This window comes from Desarmillaria tabescens (genome assembly GCF_030435595.1).
Source record: "Desarmillaria tabescens strain CCBAS 213 chromosome Unknown EV420scaffold_5, whole genome shotgun sequence".
Classification (NCBI taxonomy): Eukaryota; Fungi; Basidiomycota; class Agaricomycetes; order Agaricales; family Physalacriaceae; genus Desarmillaria; species Desarmillaria tabescens.
The window spans coordinates 1,126,277-1,151,672 of NW_026848304.1; the positions used below are offsets into that span (position 1 = coordinate 1,126,277).

General features: G+C 50.1%; 16 protein-coding genes across 16 annotated transcripts; 6 read left to right on the plus strand and 10 right to left on the minus strand.

Moving 5' to 3' along the window:
* EV420DRAFT_1719460 (uncharacterized protein) lies at window positions 1–3,676 on the minus strand. The gene is made up of 17 exons (XM_060479739.1): window positions 3,140–3,676; window positions 2,930–3,088; window positions 2,754–2,884; window positions 2,699–2,705; window positions 2,525–2,648; window positions 2,420–2,473; window positions 2,243–2,368; window positions 1,880–2,180; window positions 1,678–1,826; window positions 1,543–1,625; window positions 1,365–1,488; window positions 1,210–1,316; window positions 1,136–1,158; window positions 1,004–1,086; window positions 555–952; window positions 332–495; window positions 1–278 (listed from the first exon to the last, which is right to left on the minus strand). Exons 1-17 carry the CDS (start codon window positions 3,278–3,280, stop codon window positions 185–187), a joined length of 2,268 nt encoding a protein of 755 aa, XP_060336432.1. The 5' UTR covers window positions 3,281–3,676; the 3' UTR covers window positions 1–184.
* Window positions 3,677–3,768: 92 nt separating this feature from the next.
* On the minus strand, window positions 3,769–5,231 carry EV420DRAFT_1637522 (uncharacterized protein; the record flags this gene model as incomplete). Its single annotated transcript, XM_060476714.1, has 2 exons — window positions 3,769–4,521; window positions 4,569–5,231. The coding sequence occupies 2 exons, from the start codon at window positions 5,229–5,231 to the stop codon at window positions 3,769–3,771; spliced, it is 1,416 nt and encodes a 471-aa protein (XP_060336433.1).
* Window positions 5,232–5,418: 187 nt separating this feature from the next.
* Window positions 5,419–6,327, minus strand: EV420DRAFT_1637523 (uncharacterized protein; the record flags this gene model as incomplete). The annotated part of the gene is made up of 3 exons (XM_060476715.1): window positions 5,419–5,943; window positions 6,000–6,133; window positions 6,180–6,327. 3 exons carry the CDS (start codon window positions 6,325–6,327, stop codon window positions 5,419–5,421), a joined length of 807 nt encoding a protein of 268 aa, XP_060336434.1.
* Window positions 6,328–6,625: 298 nt separating this feature from the next.
* On the plus strand, window positions 6,626–7,500 carry EV420DRAFT_1637524 (Golgi apparatus membrane protein TVP23; the record flags this gene model as incomplete). Its single annotated transcript, XM_060476716.1, has 4 exons — window positions 6,626–6,788; window positions 6,842–6,966; window positions 7,026–7,267; window positions 7,314–7,500. 4 exons carry the CDS (start codon window positions 6,626–6,628, stop codon window positions 7,498–7,500), a joined length of 717 nt encoding a protein of 238 aa, XP_060336435.1.
* EV420DRAFT_1514132 (uncharacterized protein) lies at window positions 7,488–9,930 on the minus strand. Its single transcript, XM_060471795.1, has 3 exons — window positions 8,950–9,930; window positions 8,518–8,897; window positions 7,488–8,493 (listed from the first exon to the last, which is right to left on the minus strand). Exons 1-3 carry the CDS (start codon window positions 9,753–9,755, stop codon window positions 7,838–7,840), a joined length of 1,842 nt encoding a protein of 613 aa, XP_060336436.1. The 5' UTR covers window positions 9,756–9,930; the 3' UTR covers window positions 7,488–7,837.
* A 30-nt stretch (window positions 9,931–9,960) lies between these two features.
* Window positions 9,961–11,668, plus strand: EV420DRAFT_956047 (ferredoxin reductase-like C-terminal NADP-linked domain-containing protein). Its single transcript, XM_060484137.1, has 5 exons — window positions 9,961–10,367; window positions 10,419–10,500; window positions 10,557–11,159; window positions 11,209–11,269; window positions 11,322–11,668. Exons 1-5 carry the CDS (start codon window positions 10,058–10,060, stop codon window positions 11,334–11,336), a joined length of 1,071 nt encoding a protein of 356 aa, XP_060336437.1. The 5' UTR covers window positions 9,961–10,057; the 3' UTR covers window positions 11,337–11,668.
* On the plus strand, window positions 11,473–12,512 carry EV420DRAFT_1514141 (uncharacterized protein). Its single transcript, XM_060471796.1, has 3 exons — window positions 11,473–11,567; window positions 11,621–11,952; window positions 12,000–12,512. The coding sequence occupies exons 1-3, from the start codon at window positions 11,506–11,508 to the stop codon at window positions 12,428–12,430; spliced, it is 825 nt and encodes a 274-aa protein (XP_060336438.1). The 5' UTR covers window positions 11,473–11,505; the 3' UTR covers window positions 12,431–12,512.
* EV420DRAFT_1760075 (uncharacterized protein) lies at window positions 12,463–13,458 on the minus strand (the record flags this gene model as incomplete). Its single annotated transcript, XM_060480607.1, has 5 exons — window positions 13,265–13,458; window positions 13,101–13,208; window positions 12,887–13,046; window positions 12,621–12,834; window positions 12,463–12,574 (listed from the first exon to the last, which is right to left on the minus strand). The coding sequence occupies exons 1-5, from the start codon at window positions 13,439–13,441 to the stop codon at window positions 12,463–12,465; spliced, it is 771 nt and encodes a 256-aa protein (XP_060336439.1). The 5' UTR covers window positions 13,442–13,458.
* A 129-nt stretch (window positions 13,459–13,587) lies between these two features.
* On the minus strand, window positions 13,588–14,735 carry EV420DRAFT_1637529 (CAP domain-containing protein; the record flags this gene model as incomplete). Its single annotated transcript, XM_060476717.1, has 6 exons — window positions 13,588–13,606; window positions 13,656–13,714; window positions 13,769–13,884; window positions 13,936–14,004; window positions 14,058–14,461; window positions 14,512–14,735. 6 exons carry the CDS (start codon window positions 14,733–14,735, stop codon window positions 13,588–13,590), a joined length of 891 nt encoding a protein of 296 aa, XP_060336440.1.
* An 881-nt stretch (window positions 14,736–15,616) lies between these two features.
* EV420DRAFT_1637530 (uncharacterized protein) lies at window positions 15,617–16,889 on the minus strand (the record flags this gene model as incomplete). The annotated part of the gene is made up of 5 exons (XM_060476718.1): window positions 15,617–15,928; window positions 15,972–16,136; window positions 16,189–16,362; window positions 16,411–16,541; window positions 16,595–16,889. The coding sequence occupies 5 exons, from the start codon at window positions 16,887–16,889 to the stop codon at window positions 15,617–15,619; spliced, it is 1,077 nt and encodes a 358-aa protein (XP_060336441.1).
* Window positions 16,890–17,519: 630 nt separating this feature from the next.
* Window positions 17,520–19,169, minus strand: EV420DRAFT_1637531 (CAP domain-containing protein; the record flags this gene model as incomplete). The annotated part of the gene is made up of 8 exons (XM_060476719.1): window positions 17,520–17,538; window positions 17,592–17,650; window positions 17,709–17,783; window positions 17,835–17,875; window positions 17,933–18,004; window positions 18,056–18,498; window positions 18,671–18,996; window positions 19,038–19,169. 8 exons carry the CDS (start codon window positions 19,167–19,169, stop codon window positions 17,520–17,522), a joined length of 1,167 nt encoding a protein of 388 aa, XP_060336442.1.
* Window positions 19,170–19,211: 42 nt separating this feature from the next.
* EV420DRAFT_1637532 (uncharacterized protein) lies at window positions 19,212–19,814 on the plus strand (the record flags this gene model as incomplete). Its single annotated transcript, XM_060476720.1, has 3 exons — window positions 19,212–19,546; window positions 19,596–19,652; window positions 19,709–19,814. The coding sequence occupies 3 exons, from the start codon at window positions 19,212–19,214 to the stop codon at window positions 19,812–19,814; spliced, it is 498 nt and encodes a 165-aa protein (XP_060336443.1).
* A 74-nt stretch (window positions 19,815–19,888) lies between these two features.
* Window positions 19,889–20,901, minus strand: EV420DRAFT_1475533 (uncharacterized protein; the record flags this gene model as incomplete). Its single annotated transcript, XM_060469282.1, has 7 exons — window positions 19,889–20,009; window positions 20,063–20,160; window positions 20,210–20,446; window positions 20,495–20,558; window positions 20,607–20,691; window positions 20,744–20,808; window positions 20,864–20,901. 7 exons carry the CDS (start codon window positions 20,899–20,901, stop codon window positions 19,889–19,891), a joined length of 708 nt encoding a protein of 235 aa, XP_060336444.1.
* Window positions 20,902–20,961: 60 nt separating this feature from the next.
* On the plus strand, window positions 20,962–22,143 carry EV420DRAFT_1514159 (Fcf1-domain-containing protein). Its single transcript, XM_060471797.1, has 5 exons — window positions 20,962–21,094; window positions 21,148–21,235; window positions 21,291–21,445; window positions 21,499–21,653; window positions 21,710–22,143. Exons 1-5 carry the CDS (start codon window positions 21,007–21,009, stop codon window positions 22,022–22,024), a joined length of 801 nt encoding a protein of 266 aa, XP_060336445.1. The 5' UTR covers window positions 20,962–21,006; the 3' UTR covers window positions 22,025–22,143.
* A 308-nt stretch (window positions 22,144–22,451) lies between these two features.
* On the plus strand, window positions 22,452–23,995 carry EV420DRAFT_1760081 (putative ubiquitin C variant 2). The gene is made up of 6 exons (XM_060480608.1): window positions 22,452–22,624; window positions 22,678–22,905; window positions 22,958–23,185; window positions 23,241–23,467; window positions 23,520–23,803; window positions 23,862–23,995. Exons 1-6 carry the CDS (start codon window positions 22,521–22,523, stop codon window positions 23,916–23,918), a joined length of 1,128 nt encoding a protein of 375 aa, XP_060336446.1. The 5' UTR covers window positions 22,452–22,520; the 3' UTR covers window positions 23,919–23,995.
* Window positions 23,972–25,361, minus strand: EV420DRAFT_1760082 (WD40 repeat-containing protein; the record flags this gene model as incomplete). Its single annotated transcript, XM_060480609.1, has 6 exons — window positions 25,191–25,361; window positions 24,970–25,133; window positions 24,789–24,915; window positions 24,517–24,739; window positions 24,141–24,465; window positions 23,972–24,082 (listed from the first exon to the last, which is right to left on the minus strand). The coding sequence occupies exons 1-6, from the start codon at window positions 25,333–25,335 to the stop codon at window positions 23,972–23,974; spliced, it is 1,095 nt and encodes a 364-aa protein (XP_060336447.1). The 5' UTR covers window positions 25,336–25,361.
* Window positions 25,362–25,396: the final 35 nt, after the last annotated feature.

Consider the following 25,396-nt stretch of genomic DNA (forward strand, 5'->3'; position numbering starts at 1 on the left):
TAGAGTGTTCTCAGTGGTAACGTAAGAAGTCATCAAAGATGACATCATTTTTTGGACCGGTTCCAGACTAATATTTTCCTAATGCTACGCTACACCCAAAACTTGGGAAAATCATCGCCTCATGACGGAACGCACTGTGAATAATCCGGTGAAATACCATCAAACCATTGATCTCTGATCGGGGCTACGAAGCGTGCGCAGTAACACTCGTGGATGTACCGTTCGTAGAGGAAACATCTCCATAGAATATACCTCGACCATTGGTGCCAATATACACTCTGCACAGAAGATAATAAGCAGATATCCACGTGTCTTTTCCTCGACAACATACCGGCCATAAACACGAGGATCCGCAGTCATAACATTCGCAGAAACAGCACCAAGCCCTAAACTCGAGTCATTAATTTGCGTCCACGTCGCACCCTCGTCGTCCGAGCGGTAGTACCCAACACCGCTAATATCCGCTGCAGCGAACACAGCAGGGTATCCCCCGTCCTAAAAACACGATCAAAAAATCAAAAGACACAGCAAAAAAAACTCGCGAAACCACAAACCGTAGCAGGAGCCCCAAGAGCAATAGCCCACGCCTGAGAAACACCCTCAACAGCCGTAAAACTTGTCCCATAATCCGTCGAATGGAAGAGGCCCACATCAGTCGAGACCCACACATCCCCAGCAACATCCGGGTTAACCACGATCTTTACAGGGCTCGTCGAGTTTCCCAAGCTACCGACTGCGCTAAAGGTCGAGCCCGTATCCTTGGAAACGTAGAATGCCGACTCGGACGCGCCGTAGAACACGGTGTTATCCGTTTTGTCCGAGGCGATGACTGCAGAGGTAGGTAGGGTGGAGACGGAGGTGAAGGTGTTGGTGGATTGGGATACTAGGACGCCATTGGAACTGGTGCGCCAGAGGATGGTGTCACCATCAGCGGACAAGGCGATTTTGCCGCCTGTTTACGTAGAGGTAAGACGGAGGAGGGCGACGTGAAGGGGATACATACCAGATACATTATCTGCGGCGCCAGAATCCTGCGACCAGGTCGCGCCCGAGTCCGTAGAGATGGCAACTTGTTTTCCGGTGGAACTGTCCAGCAATCAGAAAAGTCTTCGACTAATCATCGAACCTGACACACCTTCCTCCGTTTCCCAGTCTAACCTGCTCAAAATAAGAAGACTAGAAGATCGCAATTTATAAGAGAAAACATACGATATTCGTTGGCGCGTTTCCAGCATAGTCAAGGTCGACAACCGAAGACCACACCGGGGAAGAGAACGACGTGGTTGCGGTGTCCAGGTCCGTGTGCACGAAGCCTGCTTGATTGTCAACACCGTACGTAAAGCCCGTTAGTGCTACATACGAACCTTGGATATCATACACGCCAGAAATCAAACTCGGACCTTCGGGAGGAGAAATCAACGCCTGAACAGCCGTTTCCTCAATCCCATCCGCCATAGATGCCAGCGAGATATTGTGAACGCTGTCCCACTAGAGACCATTATTAATACATGCATCATCCATCGAAGAACAGCGGGGATATACCAAAGTCAAATTCCGACTACCATAAATCGTCGCACCCGTTCCATACAAAAAGTGATTCGAATCGAAGGGATCGATGCTCAACGCTAACAAATGATATTAATATACACCGAAGAGAGAAGAAAAGGCACAACAAACCTTCCATCATCCACCCAATCTGCATATCCCCCAAAGTCGTATCAACATAATCGACTCCCAACCACGGCGCGAGACTATCACTGTAGCTATAATACTTGTTAATCGTAGGATAAGACACCCAGGCCCAGAGCGGGGACCACGTCGCACCACTAAATTCAGATCAGCTATAATGCCATCTCCGAGTCAGAGATCTCCAGCATACCTATCCGTAGACCTATACATCTGCCCATCGGGCCACCACGAATTCAGCGCAGCCACCATGAGCGTCCCGGGGCTCTTCAAATCCACCGAAAGGCCCCCAAAGCCAAAGCTGAGATCGGACCCAGAGACGGGGGTGATATCCGTCCATGTGGCATTGGCGATATCGTACTTGTACACTGCGCCGAGGACACCGTCGTAGGGCCCTATACCGTCGCTGTAGCTGACGTACAGAAGCCCTTCGGAGGGTGAGAGGACGCCTTTGTGGGGGAAGTAGGTTTGTTGTTGGCCGGCGATGGCCGTCCCTTTGGGTTTGGTTAGTCAAGGCTGGATTGGGTGGGGGTAGTGGTAGGTTGGGAAGGCTTACATGTGTCACCTGCGTCTTCGGAGATGAAGATGTTGTCGGTTCCATTACTCGCGACACCGACAAAGATACGAGGTGTAGGGGAGCCGGAAGATCCAGAGGTGGAGTCAAAGGTGACAAAAGCGATACCTGGAGGAAGACCCATCAATGCAAGGTCAAGAAAGGTCAGATTGTACGAACCAAGTGGGTCGCTATTAATGCCGCTTGTATCTGTAGGGTCGACGACGTATGTTCCTAATGAACTTCATAAGCACTGAAGAGGCAGAGGGATATACGAAGACGAACCGACGTTAGGCATACTGCTCACTTGAGTCCAGATGCTACCATAGTCTGTCGATTTATACAGCCCATTCCCGCTCCGAGCACCGAAAAACAGGATATTGTTGCTATTCGGGTCGACCGCAAGACGCTAGAACGCCGTTTATCAAAGCGTTTCCAAGAGCGCAAATATCAGATTACCTCCCCCCTGTCATCTATCAGCATAACTCGAACAAGACAAAATAACAAAACTCACACTCCTCTCCCAGGCATATTCCCCCCAACCTTAAAAGGCAAATCGACCTGCGTGAACGAATCTCCATAGTCTTCCGAAACCAGAATATGTCCATTACTCGGATCCCACGAATTGGTATACATCCCAGTAGCCTAGCAAGTCAGCGAACCAACCGTACACTCCTCCTCCAAACTCACCAAATACAACCGATTGGTCTCTACAGGATCAGTAGCAAGCGCATCAACACCCCACATATTCCACCGGTCATTGTCCACCCAGTCAGTCAAGGGCGTCCAGGTATCGTCGTCGTTAAGCCTATAGGCACCACCGATATCCGTCCGCACGTATGCCAAGCCCTACCATCCCATCGGCACGGAGGAACGAAACGAAACAAGACGAAAACCCACCTCCTCCGAAGGATTAAACACGATCCCAGGGACGAACCCCCCACCACCTCCAATCTTGACATTCTTCCATGTATACTGCGCGAGGGCAAAAGGAACGGACAACAATAGGGAAAAGAGTGTTTTTACTTTCAAGTTGCACATCCAGGCGCGAGATTAGAGAGTTCCCTCTCCACTCTCTTAAAAACAGTCTGGAGATCCGAACATTATGCGTTGAGACTTGGCTGGGTGTCCGAAAATCTAGCGGTTCCTCGTAGCTATGGTGGACGAGCAGAGGTACCGAAATTGAATCAATTATGGAGTCCAGAATGTGACGTGAGGAAGGATGAAACTCGGATATCGATGATAATAATGGCACCATCTGAGTAAACTGGATGATATTAGATGTAACATGGTGGTGGCGGGTGAAAAAGTGCCGTAATGTACGCGCAGCAAGCCCTCTGGTCATTCGATCATGACAAGACTACATTGACAATGTGGAAGCAGAGGGTAATCACCGTTCGACGACGCGTGTTTCTCCGTTCATCATGACGGTGCACATCACGAGTAAGAGTTATCCGGGCCGTATCAAATATTAACGGTCGTACTGCATAATTAAATAATTAGACATCGTAGTTTAGTTTAACAAAAGATCACCCATCCTCCTCGTCAGGCCGAGGTAAAGCCCCCCAAACCATACCCAACAACCAAATAGTCTCCACCTCTCCCTCTCCCTCCGCCAACAACACCACGTGAGTCCACCGTCGCCCAATGGGGCCTTCCCCCTGCTTCCCCAGATACACTTCTGCGATCTCGGGCTGCTCCTCCCATGCGTACTTGATAAACTCTGCGCGCTTGTCGGCCCAGGTGCCTTCTTGGAGGGAGACGAGGATGAGGTTGCTGCTGGGAGTGAGGGGGGAGGAGAGGGTGGTGGATGAAGAGGAAGAGGAAGAGGAAGAAGCAACCTGGTGGCTGACTATGCCGTGTCCATTAATTTGGAGCGGAGAGGAGGAGGAGGAGGATGCTGCTGCTACAGCACGGAATACAGACGCAATTTTATTTGCAGCACCTCGCTTTTTCTTGGGTTTACAGCCCCCAGTCTCTGTACTGGAATCGGCAGAGTTGGTAGTTGTGGTATCAGTGTCAGCAGATTCAGAAGTAGTCTTGGAAGTAGGATCTTCAGGAGGATCATCTGCCTCTTCCCTCCTTGCCGCCTTTTCCAAATTTCCGGTAATCTCCTTTGCAGATGCCCCATCGACCTTTGTAGCATTGATAATAGTGGCAGTCCACGCAGGGACATACGAAGCTGAAGGACTGCCCTGCTCCCCAGCCACCACCATCGTCCGGTTGACCATCCCAGGGTAGCTATACAGCAGTCTCTGATCCACATATGCCTGGGATGCAATCTACATCCCATTAAAAATAGCCAAACAAATAAGAAAACAAGGCTCACGAGATTGGCCAGAGTCTGGTCATCATACTCAGGCAGGATCTCCGTTAGTGTCCTATTCAGCTTGAGGTACGCAGCCCAGTCACTCTTGGTAAACACCAAATCCTGCTCACATCCCTCCATCTCGGCCTTGACAATCTCTCCCCGACCCCACTCCTCCATCTTCCGCAGACTAACCGGGTCCGCGGGAGGGACACCCGCGCCTGCGCTCACACCGATATTCGTCGTCTCCCCTCCTACGTCATCTTGGTATGCCTTCATCAGCTTGGTCTGGTACACCGCGAGCCTGCCGAGGATGTTGTAATACCGGACAATGAGCGAATTCTGGGCTGCAAAGGATGGGAGGTCGTCTGTGCCTGTCTCGAGGAGAAAGGCGTTGTAGGTTGCGCCCCAGGTGGTGTACTCGCTCTTTGCAAAGGGGCGGTCAGCGATGTTGGCGAGGGCGTAGTTGGATTGGATTTGGTCGGCGGTACCAAAGGTTGTGGGTCCGATGGGACTGGCTGTGACAAAGCGGTCGGGTGCCTTGGGATCGATTTGGAGAAGCATAGGTGTGAGGGCGGATTGGATGGTGGTGTCTGCCTTGGATGTGTCGTTGGCATCAGTCTTGTCCTTTGCCTTGTCATCAGTTTTGTCGTCTGGCTTGTCATCCGGTAAAGGTAGAGCCATCGTGTAGAATACAACAAAGAGAAGAATAAAAGATGCTCTCATATGGGGCGGGCCAGCCGACTAGTGAGAGAAAACATACAAAGAACCAGCACTGGTCGTTAAAGAGATACATATCTACACAGGAATCGCGTCGCTTGGTCCGTCGCCAGGATGAGACCGTTGATGATGTGCACCATCACGCCGATGGTCAGACGCCAAAACAGGGTTCGGGCGGATTGGATGGGGATGCCAATATACGGCAGGGGACGGAAGAGGACGAGGTCGAGTAGGTTGAACGGAGGAGGAAAGTAGCACCGGAGTCGAGTAGGTGATGACCGTTCGATAGTAAGTCAGTCTGGCTTCGCGACAGACAGCCGGGCCGTACCGCTTCCATTTGTCGTTGCCAAAATGCACTGGAATTGGAGCGAAGGACAAGGCAGAAAAAGACGGCGACAATGAGAGCGAAGAGGAGAAGGAGAAGCAAGGAGCGCGTCTCCATCGGAACAACGGCAGTGAGATAGACGCCGTTAACCGAAGCAGAGAGGAGGAAAGCGATGAGGAGTAGGACGGGAAGGAACATTCCAACGATGGGAAGTACGGTCTCTGTGACTCTCATCCTCAAACCAACGACGAGCGGGAGGGCGGGAACAGGGCGCAACAGGCGGAGCAGACTGGACGGAAGCTGGAACGTATGGATGAACACCGCCACGAGCAGCAACCCAAACGACGCGTCCTCAGGAAAAGGCGGCGCCGGCCGACAACACAAACGCCAACAACACAAGCACCGACCCCGTCGACAACGACAACACCAACAGCGCCCACTCCCGCCCGCCCATGTACTCGCCCTGCCCCGTAGATCGTCGGCCGGTCAGGCGGGTGCATCACGTAGCTCAGCAACAGCCCGTACGTCGCCAGCCTCGCCGCTAAGTCCAGCATGTGAACCGACACGGGCGTGCCTCATCCACATACTCGCCATTGTCGTGTAGAGCAGCTCGTCGTCAAGGAGCGCATCTGGAGCGGCGTCCAGCAGGTCAACGACGCGCATCCCGTCCATCTCCCCAAACAGCACCGACTCTACATCCTCGTCCTCCTCGCAGAATTCGCTCCATAGCGCCATACACTCTGACTCTGTCCTTCTCCGCCATCTTTTTCCTCTTCTTCATCTGCTGCACCACCTCCCAGGGCCTACCAATAGTTGTAATCCCCTTGACATTCTTGCGAGCGTACAACAAAACAAGCAACGAAAACTTGGTCTGCACAGCACGATCCGAGGACACATTGGGTACATCCGTTATTATTCTCCAACGTCTCAGCAGTCGCCACAATCGCAGGGAACGCACTCTCAAGCAACGGTGTCGTTTCGTCCATGATCAGAGAGTACACAGATCACGTGTACCTCTTGCCTCCCTTCCACGATGAGCGTGTCGACGCCTCTCCTCGACAACACCATCGAACCAGACGACGCTCCCACCGGAAACATCTCATCACCACAACAAAAGTCATCCCGCCCTCCTGTTGTCCTTACTCCCACAAATGGAAATCCCGCTCTCGCCGCCAACGACAATGACGCTGAATCTGGTATGCTGCCCATCCACCTACTACTACTCCAATGATTGCTCACCATACCCCAGGCATAGCAGGCATATTCCGCCAATCAGCACACCCCCTCGCCCTCTTCTTCCTCTTCCTCTTTCGAATAGCTGCCATCACCGTATACATCCTCTGTGGCTTCTTCACAGACAACTACGTCCTATCCGTACGTCTCCTCCCTCCTTCCCTTATCTACTATCTCTAACCCCACACAGACCGTCGTAGTCGTCGTCCTCCTCGCAATGGACTTTTGGAACTTGCCGCAACGTGTCAGGCCGCACACTCGTCGGTTTACGTTTCTGGAACCAAGTTGACGACGACGGCGAGAGCTTTTGGGTCTTTGAGAGTCGTGATCCGTCCCACCCTCCCAACCCCATAGACTCCAAGATGTTCTGGATAGCACTATACGTCTTTCCTTGTCTCTGGGCTGCCCTATTCATCGTATCCCTTCTCAAGCTCAGTATATCGTGCGTCCATTCCCCGTTCTACGCTCTCATATCTTATTTCCTTTAGATTCATTCCCATCGTCATCCTCGCTCTCGTCTTCAACATCACCAACGCCATCGGCTTCACCTATGCAGACCGCGACGCCAAACAGCGTTGGGCCAACAATCTTTCTTCTTCATGGGGCATGGGCGGAATCACCGGCTCCCTCCTCTCAGGCGCCGTCAAGCAGTCTGTCGGCAGAATATTCAAGTAGACTGTATCGCAACCACTTTTTATTCTTCCGTAGTGCTACAATATATAATATATACCTCCGTTAGAGGTCGAATAAACAATCAAAAAATGTATGTGCATCGAAAAACAACACTAAACGAAAGTCACTAGGCGTAAAACGAACGTCGATCAATGAACTCTGGTGATACATGAAATAAACAAATAAACAGCAAAAGAAAAGAAAAGAAAAAAAAAAGTCAATGGTGGTGTGCGGTGAAGAGTTCAAATGCAAGTGTAAATAAGAAATTGATAGAGAATGATCAAATAGAGACCGGACCCCAATCCCAGTGACGGAAAGCATAGAGAGCATAGACATAGGCTTACAACATACTGCTTTCCAACCCCACATACCCCCTTGCATCCACCTTGCTAAACGCTGTCGTAGGCGTAGGCGGCGCAGCAATACCGATAAAACTCCTCGTCCGTCCATGCGACCGGAACATTGACACACGAGGCGTGATCGCAGGCCACGGCACTCCTTCACTCGTCAGTGTCATCGTCGCAGGCGTCCTGCCCATCGTCGGACTAGGCGGGAAAACAAACAGCGTCTGACTTGGCGTAGCAGCATGACTTGTCTGTGGCCGTGCCTGGTTCAGAACAGAGTGTCGCAGGTGAAGAGGTGGGGGTGCTGGTTTCCGCGACTCGGTGCGCATCCGCAAGGACAGTTTGTGGGGACGGGGCGACGGTGACGACGACGGTGAAGGGTGGTGCTTGGGCGCTTTTGGAGGAGAGTTGCTGACGACGACGTTGGTAGGCGACGGCGGAACAGGCGGGAGGATCGGCACAGGTCGCCGCTTAGGCTTGGGTGTCATATCAAACGTCGCACGCGTTGCCGACGGTGGCGGTGCGAAGCTGAATGATGTTTTCCATATCGGAGCCGACGGAGGCGGACGCGACGTCGTACTCCGTCTATAGTCCACATCGTCGGGCGAGTTAGTCGACGATGACTGATGTCTCACGCTCAAAAGCTGCTCGTCTCGTCAAACCCGCCAGCCGACACCCAGTAGACTGTGCTCCTCGTCTTCCTCCACCAACTCTTCACTAAAGATACTGCTCGCTACTGATCCTGTGCGCTTGCGGGCACCATAGCGACTTCTCCACGCGACGCCCATACCGACACCAGAGGTCGAAGAGCCCATCGAGGATGTCGACGAGGCAGATGATTTCCGTGCGACAATACGGTCTTCCATGGCCTTGTCAAGTGCCTTGGCCTCCCGCATGACAAACGTATTTTCTTCATCCTCAGGTTCTGATGGAGCCTCATCAAGCAACCGTCTCCTCCTACCCCACTCCTCTTCCTCATCAACGATCGAGGAACGCTCCGAATTGGAAGGAGAGCCGGTCAGCTTGTGTTCATAGTCCAATAGCTGGTATATTAAGCTGCAAGGAAACTGAATATGAACATGGCAAGGGGGCGATGAATGAAACGCACGACATATTGGGGCCTATCCATTTGCTTTTCTGTTTTACGAAATCATATGCGGGCTGCATGCCCTTGAGGGCCCATATCTCCGGTGGGACGTTGGGGGAGCGCTCGGCCGCCGCGCGCATGACGAGGGCGATTACCATGGTAGCTGAGCGAGAAATGCCACACTGGCAGTGGATCAGAACGCCCTCGCCCCGTTCGAGTGCGGCGTCGGTGAATGCCATTGCAGCTGGGAACCCAGAAGCGACGAGATCCTGCTGGCCGTGGGACCACATGAGTTTGAGATAGTGCATGGCGGGTCGTCCAGAGGCGTGGTGGGCGGGATAGAAAGTATCGGGGAGGTCTGGCTGTGAAGCCTTGAGGTTCGGTGCTGAGGCGAAGGAACGGAGAGGCTTGGAGGAGTCGAAGGGGGAGGCGACTTCCTTGGCGACGTTCAAAACAGCCTTGATGCCACGATCTCTGAGCTGTGGCCAGTCGCGAGCGTTGTCCTCTGAGCCTAGCCAGATGCCTGGTATGATTTGGAGGGGGCCATCAGCGTAGGGAACGTCGGGATCGTGTTCTTCACTGCGAGCAAGGAGGGCGGCGGGTGTGGGGGCAGGGAGAGAGATGACAGAAGGACGTCGGGGCCTTGGCGGGAGGGCGGCGGCAATGCTGTCGGACGATGGCTGGGCGTCGGGGAGAGTGAGGGAGAGCTTCTTCATGTTCCTGAGGGAGGGTGGTCGGCCGACATTGCCCGATTTAGTGTCGACGAGCGGGCAAGCTGGAGTTTCGATGCGGAGACCTGGAGGAGGACCCCTTTTGCGAAGAGCCATCTGTGTTGGTTGTTGCTGCCTGAAATTGCACGCCCAGCGTGGTGAAAAAAGCAGGAGAACAGGAAAGAAGCAGCCAGCAGGCTCTTGAAGAGAGAATTAAAAAGAAAGAAAGGCGGCGGGCCTTGCGTCCGCAGGCTGTCGTCGTCGTAGTCGTCCACCAACAATTGTTAAATCATCACTTTTATTTTATCAATTTTATCAATTCATATTATAATTATAATAATATAAATAAATTCCCTCTTTTGGCTCTCGTCGTACGATTGATTGGCCAGACCCGCCCAGAGTAAATAACAAAACCCCACATGAACAAAAACCAGTTCGTCTTTCTCCTTTCCCTCGTCCTTCCCTTTTCCTTCCTCTTCATCGTCTCTCGCGTCCTCACCGCTAGTCTCGAAAAGGCCGGATTTCATTTCTCTGATCTCATTCTCATCGGACTTCCCAAAGACCCAAACCATCCAGAAATGGGCTCTTACTCATTTTCCGACTTTAGATCTCAGCTGAGCGCTGTCGATTTGCCGTTGCTGGGCACTGTCGACTTGCTCTCATCTACTGCGCTCATCACCGCTGCTGTTGTCGTTGGAGGTTTCGTCCTCATGGCCCTCTTCCCCAAGGGTACGTCTCTTACGCGTCGCCCGTCGCGTCATTCGACTCACCAGACCCCAGGCAGGTCCAAGGTACTCGACCCCACCACCTGGCAAGAGTTTCCCCTCGTAAAAAAGACCCAGGTGTCGCCCAACACAGCAATGCAAGTAATATGCCACCTCCCCCCGGTTTCATCCAAAATTAATTTCTTCCCTCCAGTTACCGATTCAGCCTGCCCCACCCCAGTGACATTCTCGGTCTCCCCATTGGCCAGCACATCTCCATCTCTGCCGAGATCAACGGCAAGGACATTATGCGGTCCTATACTCCCGTCTCGTCTGATGATGACCGTGGCCACTTTGAACTCCTCATCAAGTCGTACGAAAAGGGTAACATCTCCCGTCATTTCGCGACTCTCAAACTCGGCGATACCATCCGTGTCAAGGGTCCCAAGGGTCAGTTCACCTATACCCCAGACCTCGTCGCCCACATTGGCATGATCGCTGGCGGTACCGGTATCACCCCAATGATCCAGATCATTCGCGCCGCCCTCAAGAACCCCGCAGATCGTACCGTTCTTTCACTTATCTATGCCAACGTCAACCATGAAGATATCCTCTGCAAGAAGGAGCTCGATGATCTCCAGGCCCAGCACGACCGCTCCCGCTTCAAAGTCTACTACGTTCTCAACAACCCCCCTGCCAACTGGAATGGCGGAGTCGGGTTTGTCTCCAAGGACCAGATTGCTGAGCACTTACCCGGTCCCGAGTTGCACTCTAAAGTACTCATGTGTGGCCCCCCTCCCATGATCACTGCTATGAAGTAGGCTGTCTTTCCCTGCCACCATCTTACCCTGGCTAACTTGCTCCAGGAAACACCTCGATGAACTTAAATACCCCGCTCCTCGCACTGTCAGCAAACTTGTCGATCAGGTATGTCTCCGCATCCCGGAATCACACCTAATCACTTATCAATCATCAACAGGTGTTTGTCTTTTAGACATAGAAAATTAGAGTAATAATTGCATATGTACTCCGGTCGCGGTCAGCGAGTCGGGATGCTTTGAAATTGATTATCAAACGATCACGAGCACCTTGAGTAATGAAATCGTGACAACTTGATATTTAACCCTCAAAATTATTGTCAATCATCATCATCCTCCTCTCAAATGTCTCCTACACTATACACTTTTGGCGGTTCTGTCTGGTCTGCCGCCCCCGAACTCGCCGTGTAAGAATTACTTTGGCCCTGTCAAAGGCGCGTAACTAATTGACAACCCACAGCGCCGAACTATACCTAGCCGACGCCATCGCCACAAAGACAATCAACCTCGTCAATGGCGAAAACTTTGATCCTGCCTTTATCGACATCAATCCCAGCGCCACCCTTCCCACTTTAACTGCAGGTGGTAAGACATACCAGTCGACCGCCGATGTCATCTCGTATCTCGTCGCCCATGCCCCAAAACCCCTATCCACCCCCGCTTCCCACAAGGCCATCATTGACCAAGTCCACGAAGACCAGTACGATCCCAACTTTGCCTTGCTTCTCGTTCGCGACGAGTCGGAGCGAGCCACCAAGGCCGCCGCTTTACCAAAGACCTTTGTCGAGAACCGTGCGTCCGTGCTCTTCTTCAACAACCTCTTCTAACCTCGTCTCTAGGTCAAAACGCCCTTTTGAAGCACTCCCAAGACCCCGCCAACTCTCGTCATGCCGCTTTCTATAACGAAAAGCTCGCTGGAAACGGCGCACTCCTTGACATCTACACTGGTGCCAACAAAGATCCAGCTGACTTCTATGCTCAATCTCAGGCACACTTTGACAGTCTCAAGACGTATCTTTACACTGTCCTCCCCACCGTCCTTCCCGCCGAAGGATTCATTGCCGGAGCCACACCTGGCGAGGCTGACTTTCACATCGCGGCATGGTTGACGCGTATTGCCGCGACATCTGGTGCTATCAGTGCTGCTGATGCCACCGAGTCATTGGAGAAGAACTTTGGCGCGCCTCTTCCAGAGTCTGTAAGAAGCTACGCCAGAGCATGGATCGCTAGGGACAGCTGGAAGAAGGTGTATGCTGAAGGATTGCACTAGCGTAGAAGCTTTCAACTATCTAACCTAGACATTCAATTTGTAAACCAGTCAGCTAATTTAACTTGATAAATCACGTACTGAGTATCCGACACATTGAGCTGGGTCATACTGCCTTCCATCATCTCCATCCTGCACCCATCCAATCTAAACTGATATAAGCACCAACGCGACAAAAAGACAATCAACTGACGTTCGTTTGATTTCCTCCGCTGCCTCCCAGCCAACTTCAAACTCTTCCTCCGTCGGCTCGCCTTCCGAGTTCCTGGCAAGTTGGATCGCAGAATCATACACGCGCAACACGACCGGATCGTCAAGCAGGGGCACAATGAAACGAAAATGATGTATCATCCTTGCATGTGGTTTAAGCACTGGGTGAGTCGGGATTACCACATGGGCGAGGGCATCTACATTGCAATAAGCGTTTCACGAATCGACATGGAAGAAGGACCGGCGCACCTATCTCTGCGACGATATCCAACAAAGCCCTGCGAAACCTCACTCCAGCGTATTTGGTCCCCGGTCGTCCCCAGCCAGGATGAAACGCCTCCTTGGGCTCTGATTCATACGACACAAGACACGCACGAAGGTACTCCCTCGTGATGTACTCATGCACAGTCTACCAAATATTAATGGGCGGGGCAATGCAATCGAAACACGACCCCCCACGCACATTCGGCACATCCCCCTTCCCAATTGGCCTGTAGTTCTTTGAGATCCTTTGCAATTTCAGGCGGACGGCGATGCGGCGTTTGGCACAGAAGAATAGGGAAGTGAAGAACTGCCACGGGGCTGGGTCAGAAGCTTGTTGAGGATTGGCTGGGCTGTGGGACGTACGACAACGACGTAGCTGGCGCCGATGATGAGGGCGTTGATATTCCTTGACCAGGACCGGCTTGGGGAGGTCCGCACAGCTTGAGAGAGGAGGGCGACACAGGAGAGCAGGATGGCACATATAGTGAGGATAACGAGGAGGAGGTAGGTCAGGGAGGATAGCAGGCGGAATGAGCCCATGAAAGAAGAGAAGAGGCCACGAGGCTTCGATCACATTTGAATAAAGTTTGTGGATCAACCACATCGTGTACATATCGATACATTGTAAAATAATTCGAAATATTACATAGTAGCCCAGCCACATATTCTCGATATCATGCATGCACTCAAGCCTGGACATTGTCGCTGCAAAAATTCATCAATACTAGATCAATCACCAAGCTATGGTACTCACGCATATTCTCCGTCAACGTTTCCAGCAGGATTGTAGTTGCAAACATAAAGTACTCCACCCTAGCCAATTCCATGAGTTGTTTGTTTCCATAGCACAAAAATCCAAAAACTCACTCCGTAATCAGCATAAATGTTGGAGCACTTGGCATAACCGCATCCGAGCTCAGTGGTAGATTTCCAAACCATTTGCGTGAAATGCGAGTAGGTCGGGTTGCTAGGATCGTACTCCGCTAACCATTCCGTTAACAACAGGAAAACCGTTAGAAGAAAGGAACATTCACAAGCTTCGTTTGCCCACAGCTGTACGGCGCTTGCAATATCCGGATCTCCAGAGGCTTCAGCCAAGTTTTCTGGCAAGTCCATCAGTTTCGACCTAAATAATTTGCAGAGAGAAACGACCGACCTCCGTAAGACGTGCTTGAATGATCAAAACTGCATTGATCTGCCCAAGCCTGAGCAGTTGCAGCGACCTCATCGCTCCAAGTCAGGTTATTGGCACCATGATCCTTGCGGACGGTGTTGTGTGCAGTCAACCACGCGTCGATGTCACTCGAAGACGCCGAGGACGAGGAACTGGACGCCGAGGCAGAGGAGGTAGCAGTAGCAGTGCTTTCGGCTCCACCTGATTCCACCAGTGTCTGCGTCTCAACGGTAGTCTCCGTCACCGTAGCTTCGCTAGTAGACTCTGGACGAGATTCTTCCGTGGAACTCTCCTGGGTGACAGAAGAGACTTCACTGGAAATGAACGTGGAGGTCTCAGCGTCTGTAGCAGACGGCAACGAAGCGCTGTCTGTCACACTAGGAAAGCTACTACGGGATGAGATTCAGTCGCCATGTTAGCAAGAAAGATGACGTACCCGGTCTCACAGGCCTGAGACGTGAACGATCCCCAGGAACCAGAGGTAACGCTCGCAAAGATCCACCAAGGCTGGTCGCGTCCATAGACCTCTCCACCGCACGGTTGGCTCGGCGACCAACCGCCCCACTGCTTCTTCGCCATGGCAGGGCCAGCCAACCCACCGGGAAGCTGGGCGACAAGCAGAACGGCCGCAGCAGAAAGGATCACGGGTGAATGGATCATGATCGTTTCTTTTTTGTGAAGGAATGTGCTGAGAGAATGAAAGGACTGGGTCGTAAAAGCAGCCAAGGAATGGAGAAATGACAGAATGGATTTTTCAGGTGACACCAGAATGACTGGATTATATATCGTGCAGTTACTGTAGCCGCCCAGAAAGAGCATGTGGCTTAACATAAGCCTACGACGCGCGTCTCCAGGGCACATTGAGACCGGAAGGAATACACCTCACTTGGCAACTGGCAGGCGACGGTCAATGGTTACAAAACAGATATTCAACTGACATGATGTGTATGTTCGGCGTCGCGCCACGATCCGAGTCCTTCGCTCCAGATTATCAGGGCCAGGTCCACAAGTAGGTTCTGCTTTTCAAGTTCTGCAGTAGACACTTCAGAGATCCGACTTTGAAAGCAAATAGCATATGGTGATCTCCATGGGCACGACGATCACCCAAGCCCATTTGATATCGAGTAAGTGGAGCAGCATTGAAATAATCAAATGGCTGCGATGATCAGGAAAATGGTCGGTAAATTAGGAGAATGGGAAAGTTCGAGCATTTTGTGCAATATCGACGATAGAACGTAGAATTATAGTATGGTTGGTTGTTAAAGATCTGAGAAGAGTCATAGAATGCACTGGGATAGAAATCGGCTCCCAATATTACTGAGCGGCAAAGGGACGTGATCATAGGGATGACGTATGATCTGATCTTGAATATGAAAGTTCAACATTCAAAGGTGAACCGGTCAGTACCGATGGTAACAACGACGGTGACATCTAGAACCAAATGGTGCCCTGCTCGTCATATGGAAGAGGAAATAAGTCAAAGCGCAGTCGATACGAGGTCAACGATGGTAGTCACAGGGGGCTATCTGCCGCACACCAACTCACGCGGCCAAACGAACCTCGCTCACATCATACAACCGCGCTGCCAAGACATCCCCGAAATCTGAACCTACGGGATCGTAGCTTCGTATCTTGGACTTGAAAGGATCATCATCCTCTACGAAGTTGAGATACTCTGCGGCACCAGACATATGCGCCACCCGACAGCATGCAGCATGTATGCACAAGTACTCTTTCGAGGGCAGTGGGAAGTCACTTCGAGTAGATGTGAAATCAATAAAATGAGGCACTTTCAACAGTTCAAAAATGTAGCGCTCCTTCGTTGTGCCGACTTTATAGTGGTTATCAATATCCTGGTAATAATTAGCCAGGAAATGAGGAAATGGGAAGACGGACTGTAGGCTCCAACCATAGAGTGAGATCGTCAAAATGATCACGAAGATCGTATTCGAGGGTCAGGATGTTTTCCAACCGGTGGATTTTTTCGCCCTGAAGTTCCTCGAGGACATTCGTGAATCCAAAGTGTTCAATGATAGTCCATGCGTTCGCAGCGCAGTCTCTCTTGAGACAGAGTAAGTTTAATGAAATAACAGCACAGGGTGGAAATACTCACCTTGATTGGATTATCAATGCCGACGCTCATGGACTCAGGGAAGATGTGGGCACACTGGGTGGTTCGTGGTACCATCCCTTCCGGTAACTGTGCTTGGAGTTCGCCGTACTTGAAGAATGACATCTTGTCCGTGGTGCTGGACAAGACACATCGATAGTTGTCACGAGCCAAGGCCTGAGAAGGGTGTATCTGGTGCTAAGCTCAAATCAAGTCCAAACGCACGCTTTTCTTCGCCTCTTGATGGTTGGATGGATAACGCTGAAGCTGTTGATGCACTTCCGCCAAAGTCTGTTGGTAGGAAGGGCGCGAGTGATGATTAGATGCCTGGGGAGTAGGTCCCTTCGCCTTGCGGACTAGTAGAGAAACGAGCGTCAGCGTATGACCTGGTAACAAGGATACAACTAACATGTCCGGATGAAGAACTTATCATAGAATGCACCTCGAGCAATGAAGACTTCATCGGTAGCTTCGCTATTGATGGTTGTGGAGATATGGGTCTTTGCTTTGTCTGTAGGACCAACTTTCAGGAGGTGACCCATGATTCGAATGTTAACCAGTTGTTTTCGCAAAATTATATCGGAGGGGTTGCGGGAGAACTGGATCATGAGGTCCTTCTCCACCCGGCGACAACGACGATGTGCACTAACAAAGCTCGTATTGGAATGAGTAAACTCGTCCCCAAGCTCTATCCCAGGCACCATGGTCGTCATCGTTGCGTGTTAGTGCCTACGCTTGCCATAAATGATCATTTTGTCATATTTGGCAACATCGTGACTTCTGGTTCCTGACTGAGTCGTTGCAAGACGAACGGGACTAGGACGAAATCGTGGGATGACTTATGATCTGAACTTGCTCAACGGTGAAGCTCTTGAAGGACTGATGTACCTGATGTACCTGACATATAAGGACATGACGCGCTGCAGTGCTCGTCATATGAAAGAAGAAACAAGTCAAAGCGCAGTCAACGACACGTTACGCACATATACAGCAGGACAGCACAAGCTTACTCCAGGGTCATCCCTCGTGGCCGGATCGGCTGTGGGACCGTCTTCGGCTTCATCGGATATCGACGCGGGAATGAGTATTGTAATTTGCGCACTGTTGGTGTACTCTTTGTGGCTGAGCGTACAGATGATATTACATACTAATTCATTCTATAAAGTGGGTTTTGATCTCCGAACTGGTGGTAAAGATGGCCGTTGAATAGTGGGTCACTTCAAAAGGCCTAGGGACGGTGGGTCAACCCACAGGGACATGTACGATTGGAGACATTCCAGATGTCGTGACATGTGTATCAATTGTATTGACCTTGACATTCGCGCCATCAGGCCTCAGGCCTGAACATTCTCACTGTCAATTAAGGGTTAACAAAACTTTAAGTATCCAATGGGTAGTACACTGACGCAAATTGGCCAATGACGTTTCCTGCTGGGGAATATTCACAAACGTAGTAGCTGGCTTTCTGTTGACGCATTTGGACGCTCAGTCAAGACCTCGAGGAGCGAATCATCTGCACGTACCCCAAAAGAAGCATCAAAGATTCCATCGCAGGACTGGACGGCACATCCAACCTGGTTCGTAGCCTTTCCAAACAACTACAACAAAGTGTTATGGGATAGGCGTTCATAACGAAGTCCTTCGCTTACCCTGGGTGAAATGAGACGCGACTGGATTGTTAGGATCATAGCTGGCTATGAAAGACCTCAGCTATTGCCCACGAAAGGAGATTGCTTGGAACACTTACAAGCCTCATCCGTCCATGACTTGATCGCAGAGTTAATGGTATAACCACTACCGGTCCCAGCGGCAAGGTTCTCTGTCAAGACAGTATTACAATCATGCTCAAGGCATAAGCGAGAAGAAGTACCTCCAAAACTGCCGAGGGAGCCGCCTGAATGCTCAAACACACATCCGTTCGCCCATTGCTGGGCCTTCCCTGCTAATTCATCGCTCCAAGTCAAACCAGTTGCTCCGTGTTGAGCACGGATGGTGTTGTGCGCGTCAAGATAGGTGATGATATCACTGCTTGGCGTGGAACTTGATGAACTTGTTTCTGATGGAGCTAACGAAGACGCTATAACAGAGGAAAATGTCGATGAAGAAGTCGAAGGAGTCTCTGACGTCGAAGTGGTTGTAGTAGAGAAGGTCGGCACGGAAGAGCTGGTCTGAACAAGTTCCGTGGACGAGAGAAGGGACGAGGATGGAGTCACCACTGTGTCTATCGTCGTTGAAGTGGTTAAAGGCGTATCAAAGAACGCGGGGGTTGTTGAAGGTAGCCAATTGGGAAGATGTCGCCTCAGATGAGATATCCTGAGTGGACATTGTTACAGATATTTTCTCAATTGCAGAGGCGATCAGTACTAGGACTAGCGCTCGCGACGATGGTTGAGCTCATATCTAATTCCTGCGAGGTCGAAGTGGAAGAGACGGACCTTGAAATGCAATTCAGCTATATACAACCAGGACAAGAGCATAGACTTACGCATCACTTCCGCAAGCTTGGGCTATGATCGAATCCCAATCTTCAGGAGATACGCCTGTTTGTAATACCGGACCCCATGGGTTAGAACCCATTACCGCACCCGGGAACCCCCAGTTATCCTTACACAATTCAACACACAACTGCTCGCCACGGTGCTTCATCGAGCAGGCGGGACCAGAGCGCCCCAAAGCGAAGGAGGAGAACAAAAGCGTCAGATGGAAGAACAAGACAGACCGAGCCATTCTGGTCAAAAAGGAATGTGGTGTCAAAAGAAGGGCCAGCCAGAACGAAAGGGAGAGGTATGAAGAGGATATGCGAAAGAGCGACTTGACAAGAACTGTGGTGAGTTCTCAGGGTAATGAGGTACGCTTATATAGTCTTCATTGATTTGGTTCGCCTTGACAACCGTATACTTGGCAGCATAAGGGGGAAGATAAATATCGATGATGTCGAGACAGAACAGACAGTTGGATTTTGATTGAATTAGACCAGAGGCCATGACGGTAATAGGTAAGATCGAACAGATTCAATTGGCAATTCAATGGCTTCCAATAGACCACCACCATATTACATTCTCTTTTCCAACTCTTCGCTATCTCCAACTCCTTCGGCAACTTTGGGACATCCTACAATTCAGTATCACTATGCAGACGACTCTCCTCTGTCATTGCTCCCGCAACACCCTCAAGAACACGTCCTTCTGTTGGATTTCGATCCTTCGTCGAGCGCACCACCCACAGTGAAGAGTATCTCCAAGAACATGTCCGTGACTGGTCTCAAAATAGAGGACGCACCAGGCGTGGCGGCAGTGGACGAAGGAGGCACCAAACGAGCCGAGAAAATGTTCATCATTGAAACCACGATGCTAGAAACCAGGTGTGTCTGATTGATTATCCATGTAATTCCTCATTCAACAAGCGTTCAGGAATGCCGACGGTGAGGCCAAATCTCCCCATGCCATTCTAGCCGAATTCAAGCACAAGTACGTATATAGTCCCAATCTCGGGGGCCATCACCTCATCTTGTATCACTTAACAGAAATGCTATCTTACGACGCGGCCTCGTCTACCCGGAGACTCCGAAGGCAGGCAACGCGACCAACTTGTCTCCAACAAGAAATTCGCCGTTACGATCAGATGGTTAAGCTCGTGGAGTTTCTTGACTGTACGCCTGGCAAAGACATTTAGATAATGTATATCATGTACACACTGCTTCAATCTATCTCCGTTTCTTTCCGCGGGCTTTACTGCCTTGCGAACCCTTGGATGAACCAGTTGGAGTGGAAGATGGCTGGGTCTCCTTCGGTGCTTCATCACCCGCAGACAACAACGCGGAGAAGCTGGTTCCAAGAATCTCATTAGACGCCTTACACTAGATAATTGCATGGCTCACCCGGATTTGAAGTCGCCATTCGTCATGGCACTTTGCATCTTGGCCATTTTGGCCTGCTGCTCCTTGAAGTCTTCCAATGATTCAGGGTCCATGTTTTTCTGCAGGGCAAGTTAATAACTGTCAAAGGCGCAACCAACATAAACGCACCATAAGGTAAGGCATAGCCAATACCATCACGCCGGTAAAGACCATCATCAATACCATAGGACTCTTGAGCATGCCAAGCATGTTGAATGAATCGGGCGGCACAAAATACTTGTGCTTCGTTCGTGGAGTAAGAGTCAACGGATACGACAGGCGGTTTGGAACAGGCGGGTTTAATGACGTCCCAGGGGGATACGGTCGTGCCTCTACAGTGGCATCCTGAAGGACATCTATTCGCAGCTAAGACCTATAAAGTTGTTGCTGAAATATACCAAGAAATGAACATACCTGGTCAAAGACAAAATCATGCGTTAATACGGAGAGAATATAGGTTCCAGTCGGGACATCATGTCTGGATGGTCGCGTCAGTATACGCATGTAGACAGGTAGGACGACGGACATCGTGAAAGAACCATCCCGAACCACACCTCCGCTCCGTCGTCCATTATCGAGTACTACTTTCGACGGTCCTAGCTCAAGTAGACCTAGACAGGGATATAGAACTGTGGTTTTGTTTCTACACCCAATATTGCGTACCTGGGCACACGTCATTCCATTGTACACGGCCAGTGAGATCAACAGCGTGAACGGAGAATAACAGGCTGGAACTGCAATTAGTCGTGAATTACGAGCGTGGAGAAAAGCTACTCGACTGACCTTAAAATCCCGAAAAGACGAAGAGAAAAAGGTATCATAGCGTTGTGGACGCCGGAAAGGAGACAAGAAGCGGTAATCAAATATGACCAAACTGCCCTCCCAGTTTCCTCCCATAATCATCCATCCAAAAGCATCACTCTAAAATGCGGCAAAAAAGATCCAAAACGTATAGAAAGCTCATGGCGTTGTATTCCATGACCTTTGGTTTTCGTCAGCCCTATCAAGTTCTCAGTAAGATGATTTCCTCAAGATATTCGACCGTGTACTTACTTCGAACAAACTAGTCGACTCTGAAATGTGCAAGCTGGCTGCGGATACCAACATTGAATTGGTGAAGCAAATAGGTGCTGTTTTACATGGAGAAATAAAACCTAGTGAGTATACCTTAGGCGTATTTCCCGGTGGAGCTGAAAACTTAACGAAAAAGCACCGTTTTAGTGATAACTCAGTGTTGCATACATGAACTCTACCTTCAGGGAAAGTCTCGCCAAAATGCTGTCGATCTTGCCAAATGTTTTGAAAGACGAAGATGCAACCACAGGGAACCAATACCGGGCGATGATTGTCTTAAAAGCGTCGTTGGTATGTCTGATGCTAGAGCTATCTCTTACAATGTTTAATTTCCATTTGTGTAGGGGATACGAACAAACATCGCTATGTTATAGCATCCCAGTCGCAGCCGCTTCGTTCGAAGTTGCGAAGCATTCCGGCTGTGCCTCTCGTTCATATCAACCGTTCTGTAATGGTCCTTGAACCGCCTAGTGATACAACTCTTGCGTCTAAACAAAAGGCTCGTCATCTTTTTATCACTCAACCCTCAGACTGTTAACCGTGGATTATATTCAGAGCGAGGAAGAATCTTTGCATCCAACGGCTCCTGACATCGCATTAGTTGGTCCATCATCAGATCCACCCCGGAAGAAGCGGAAGGGACCAAAAGGACCCAACCCTTTGAGCGTAAAGAAGAAAAAAGTCGATAATACTCTAACCAAGAGACAGAATACTAGTAAAGGAGCGCACAGCGATTCTCCAGAGAAAAAGAGGAAACGGGATGAAGACGAGGATGAGGATGTAAATTCAGAACTGGAGAGTGTTGTACGTTCGGGCAGGAAGAGGAAGCGGAGAAGAAAGGTCACAGAATTGCATGTAGACAAGGACTGACACCTTTTTGTCTTGCATGGTAGCGTTATTTTAATTCATATTCAATGGCAAGGATCACAGCGGGCTGTTTATCCGCGTCTGATTATTATTAATGCTCACAACGACGTCAGAATGTCGTGCCGTCGTTGTACTGAACTGTGGCACAGCACCAGTCATTTCTGAGTCCAGGCCAGCGGCTTCGGAAAGACTCAGAAAGTAAGACCTCGGATTAAAAGTAAATCTAGTTTAGGAAGGAAGGAAGTTAGTTTTAGACCACAAAGACTCATTATGAATTTTTGTCAAGAGTCTTATTCCTTTGTCAGTATATTTCAATAGACAGGGCACTTGAACATTCTCCAAATTTCGAAGCATTTCCGAAAATGGCATATCCGGCTCATGACAAAGGCTGTGATCAGTTCAAACTCCGCTTATCCAATAGTATAAAGGGGCTCGCCGCTGCTGTTATACCTCAGCTTAGCTACCACAATAACCACCCGCCCCATCACTCTAGTCCACTATGCAAATCTTCGTTAAGACCCTCACCGGAAAGACCATCACTCTCGAGGTCGAATCCTCTGACACTATCGACAACGTCAAGGCAAAGATCCAAGATAAGGAGGGGTAAGCAGTTTGCGTCGAGCTGTCTTCACAATGGCTGATCACAGCATCATTAGCATTCCTCCCGACCAACAGCGACTCATCTTTGCCGGAAAGCAGCTCGAAGACGGTCGTACTCTTTCCGATTACAACATCCAGAAGGAGTCCACCCTTCATCTCGTCTTGCGTCTGCGTGGAGGAATGCAGATCTTCGTCAAGACTTTGACTGGCAAGACCATCACGCTCGAGGTCGAATCTTCCGATACCATCGACAACGTCAAGGCGAAGATCCAGGACAAGGAAGGGTATGTTTCCATTTCATCTGAGAGCCCTACGTCATTCTGATGGTGTCGACAGCATCCCTCCTGATCAGCAACGACTCATCTTCGCCGGCAAGCAGCTGGAGGACGGTCGCACTTTGTCCGATTACAACATTCAGAAGGAATCTACTCTTCACCTTGTCCTTCGTCTCCGTGGCGGTATGCAAATCTTCGTCAAGACGTTGACCGGAAAGACCATCACCCTTGAGGTGGAGTCTTCTGACACCATCGATAACGTCAAGGCTAAGATTCAAGACAAGGAAGGGTAAGTAGTGGTCGCTTTATGATGTATTCCATGAGGCTCATCTAGTTATCTATAGTATTCCTCCTGATCAGCAGCGTCTCATCTTCGCCGGGAAGCAGTTGGAAGATGGGCGTACACTCTCTGATTACAACATTCAGAAGGAGTCCACCCTCCATCTGGTTCTTCGTCTGCGTGGTGGAATGCAGATCTTCGTTAAGACATTAACGGGGAAGACCATCACGTTGGAGGTTGAATCATCGGATACCATTGACAACGTGAAGGCCAAGATTCAGGACAAGGAGGGTATTCCCTCCCGACCAACAGCGCCTTATCTTTGCCGGCAAACAATTGGAAGATGGCCGAACCCTTTCTGACTACAACATTCAGAAGGAATCGACGCTTCACCTTGTCCTTCGTCTCCGTGGTGGTATGCAAATCTTCGTCAAGACGCTCACCGGCAAGACAATCACGCTTGAGGTTGAGTCGTCCGATACCATCGACAACGTGAAGGCCAAGATTCAGGGACAAGGAAGGTATTCCTCCCGACCAGCAGCGACTTATATTCGCCTGGCAAACAGCTGGAAGACGGTCGTACGTTGTCGGATTATAATATCCAGAAGGAGAGTACCCTTCACTTGGGTAAGCCTATGTTCTTTAATCTAATAGCAGACGAGACTGATTAACTACCCTTTTACAGTCCTTCGTCTTCGTGGTGGCAACTGATTCAGTTGAAGAGGTCGATGTAGATTCATAGCGCATGTCTGTACAACTTATATACAATAATCACGTCTATCACATGGAGCTTCATTATCGTTGAGATTGATTAATGTCAGGATCTTCGTCTTTTCGAACCCAAAGTCGGATAGCTAGGTCCTTCTCCATAGATGAGGTTGCGATTATATCTTTTGTGGGATGTGTCTGCAATTTGAACAAACAGGTGAACGACTATTTTTGTTGGAGATGTTGTATCACGTACGGCTACGGCAAGTACGACGTCTAAAGCAAGCAAAAATTCAGATGACGGGCACACAGATGTGTTCGACTCACCTCGATGTCCCTCCAGAGTTTGCAAGACCTGGCGTGTTTGCAGATCCCAAATATATGCCTTGTGATCTTCACTCCCACTGACGATGTATTTATGTTTGGTGTGACTAAAACACGAAAATAGACAGTATGTTCTGTTGACGTGGCCGGAATATGTTTTCACACAGCGGGATGTCTGGTAATTCCATAGCCGTATAGTCGAGTCTTGAGTCGACACAAGAACAAATTTGGAGTTGGGAGAGAATTCGACATGAGAACTAGAAATCGCGTCAAGTGAGTTTAGAAAAGCACAAACGAAACCGACACACCATATTGGATTATCATCATCAACCAATGTCTTTAAGCACTGGCCAGAATCGACATCCCATATGCGTCTGCATGAGGTTATTGATATCGATGGAAAGAACCAATCGAGCCACAGCACTGACATGAGACCATCCATGGCGCAAGAAACAATCAAAGTCCCGTCATGGTTGAAGCTGACAGAGGTGACAGGATCTGAATGTGCCGGGAGAACCTTCATACATGTTCCTAACACCCTGTCAGTGCATTCCAAGGCTTCATAGGTATGAAAAGGCACCTCTGGCAACGTCCCACACGCGAACTGTTTCATCGAATCCACCGGACACGAGAAGATTAGAATGAGGATTGTAATTAACGGCAAACACGAAGTTTGTATGACCAGTTAGAGTCTTGACTTCTACACCCTGATTCAAGAGCCTAAGACAAGGTAGCAGATACCGTGACATGTGAAGGCGTACCTGATCCATGCTCCATATCTTTATGGTCTTGTCATCGGATGCGGATGCGAGAAATTCGCCGTCGGGCGACCAGGCAATGTCGGAGATACCTTGGTCATGACCAGAGAGCGTGCGCAGTATTTCACCTGTATATGCATCCCACAACTTGATGATCCTGTCGGCGCCTGTTCTTCACAAACTTTTGTAAAGATACAAGACGCGAAATAGCTCGATGGACATACCCGAGGAAGCTAGGATTGACCCATCGGGACTAAACTTGAGAGATGAGATAGACTTTGTGTGTCCATTCAACGACAGGCGAGGATAGAAAGGAGCCGGTTGTTGGGAACTAGAAGCAGAGGAGGAAGATTTGTCTGGCATTGACATTAAATAGTGGTCGCTGTAACGTTAGCTACTGTCGGAAATAGCCTTGACGAGAAAAGTCGAG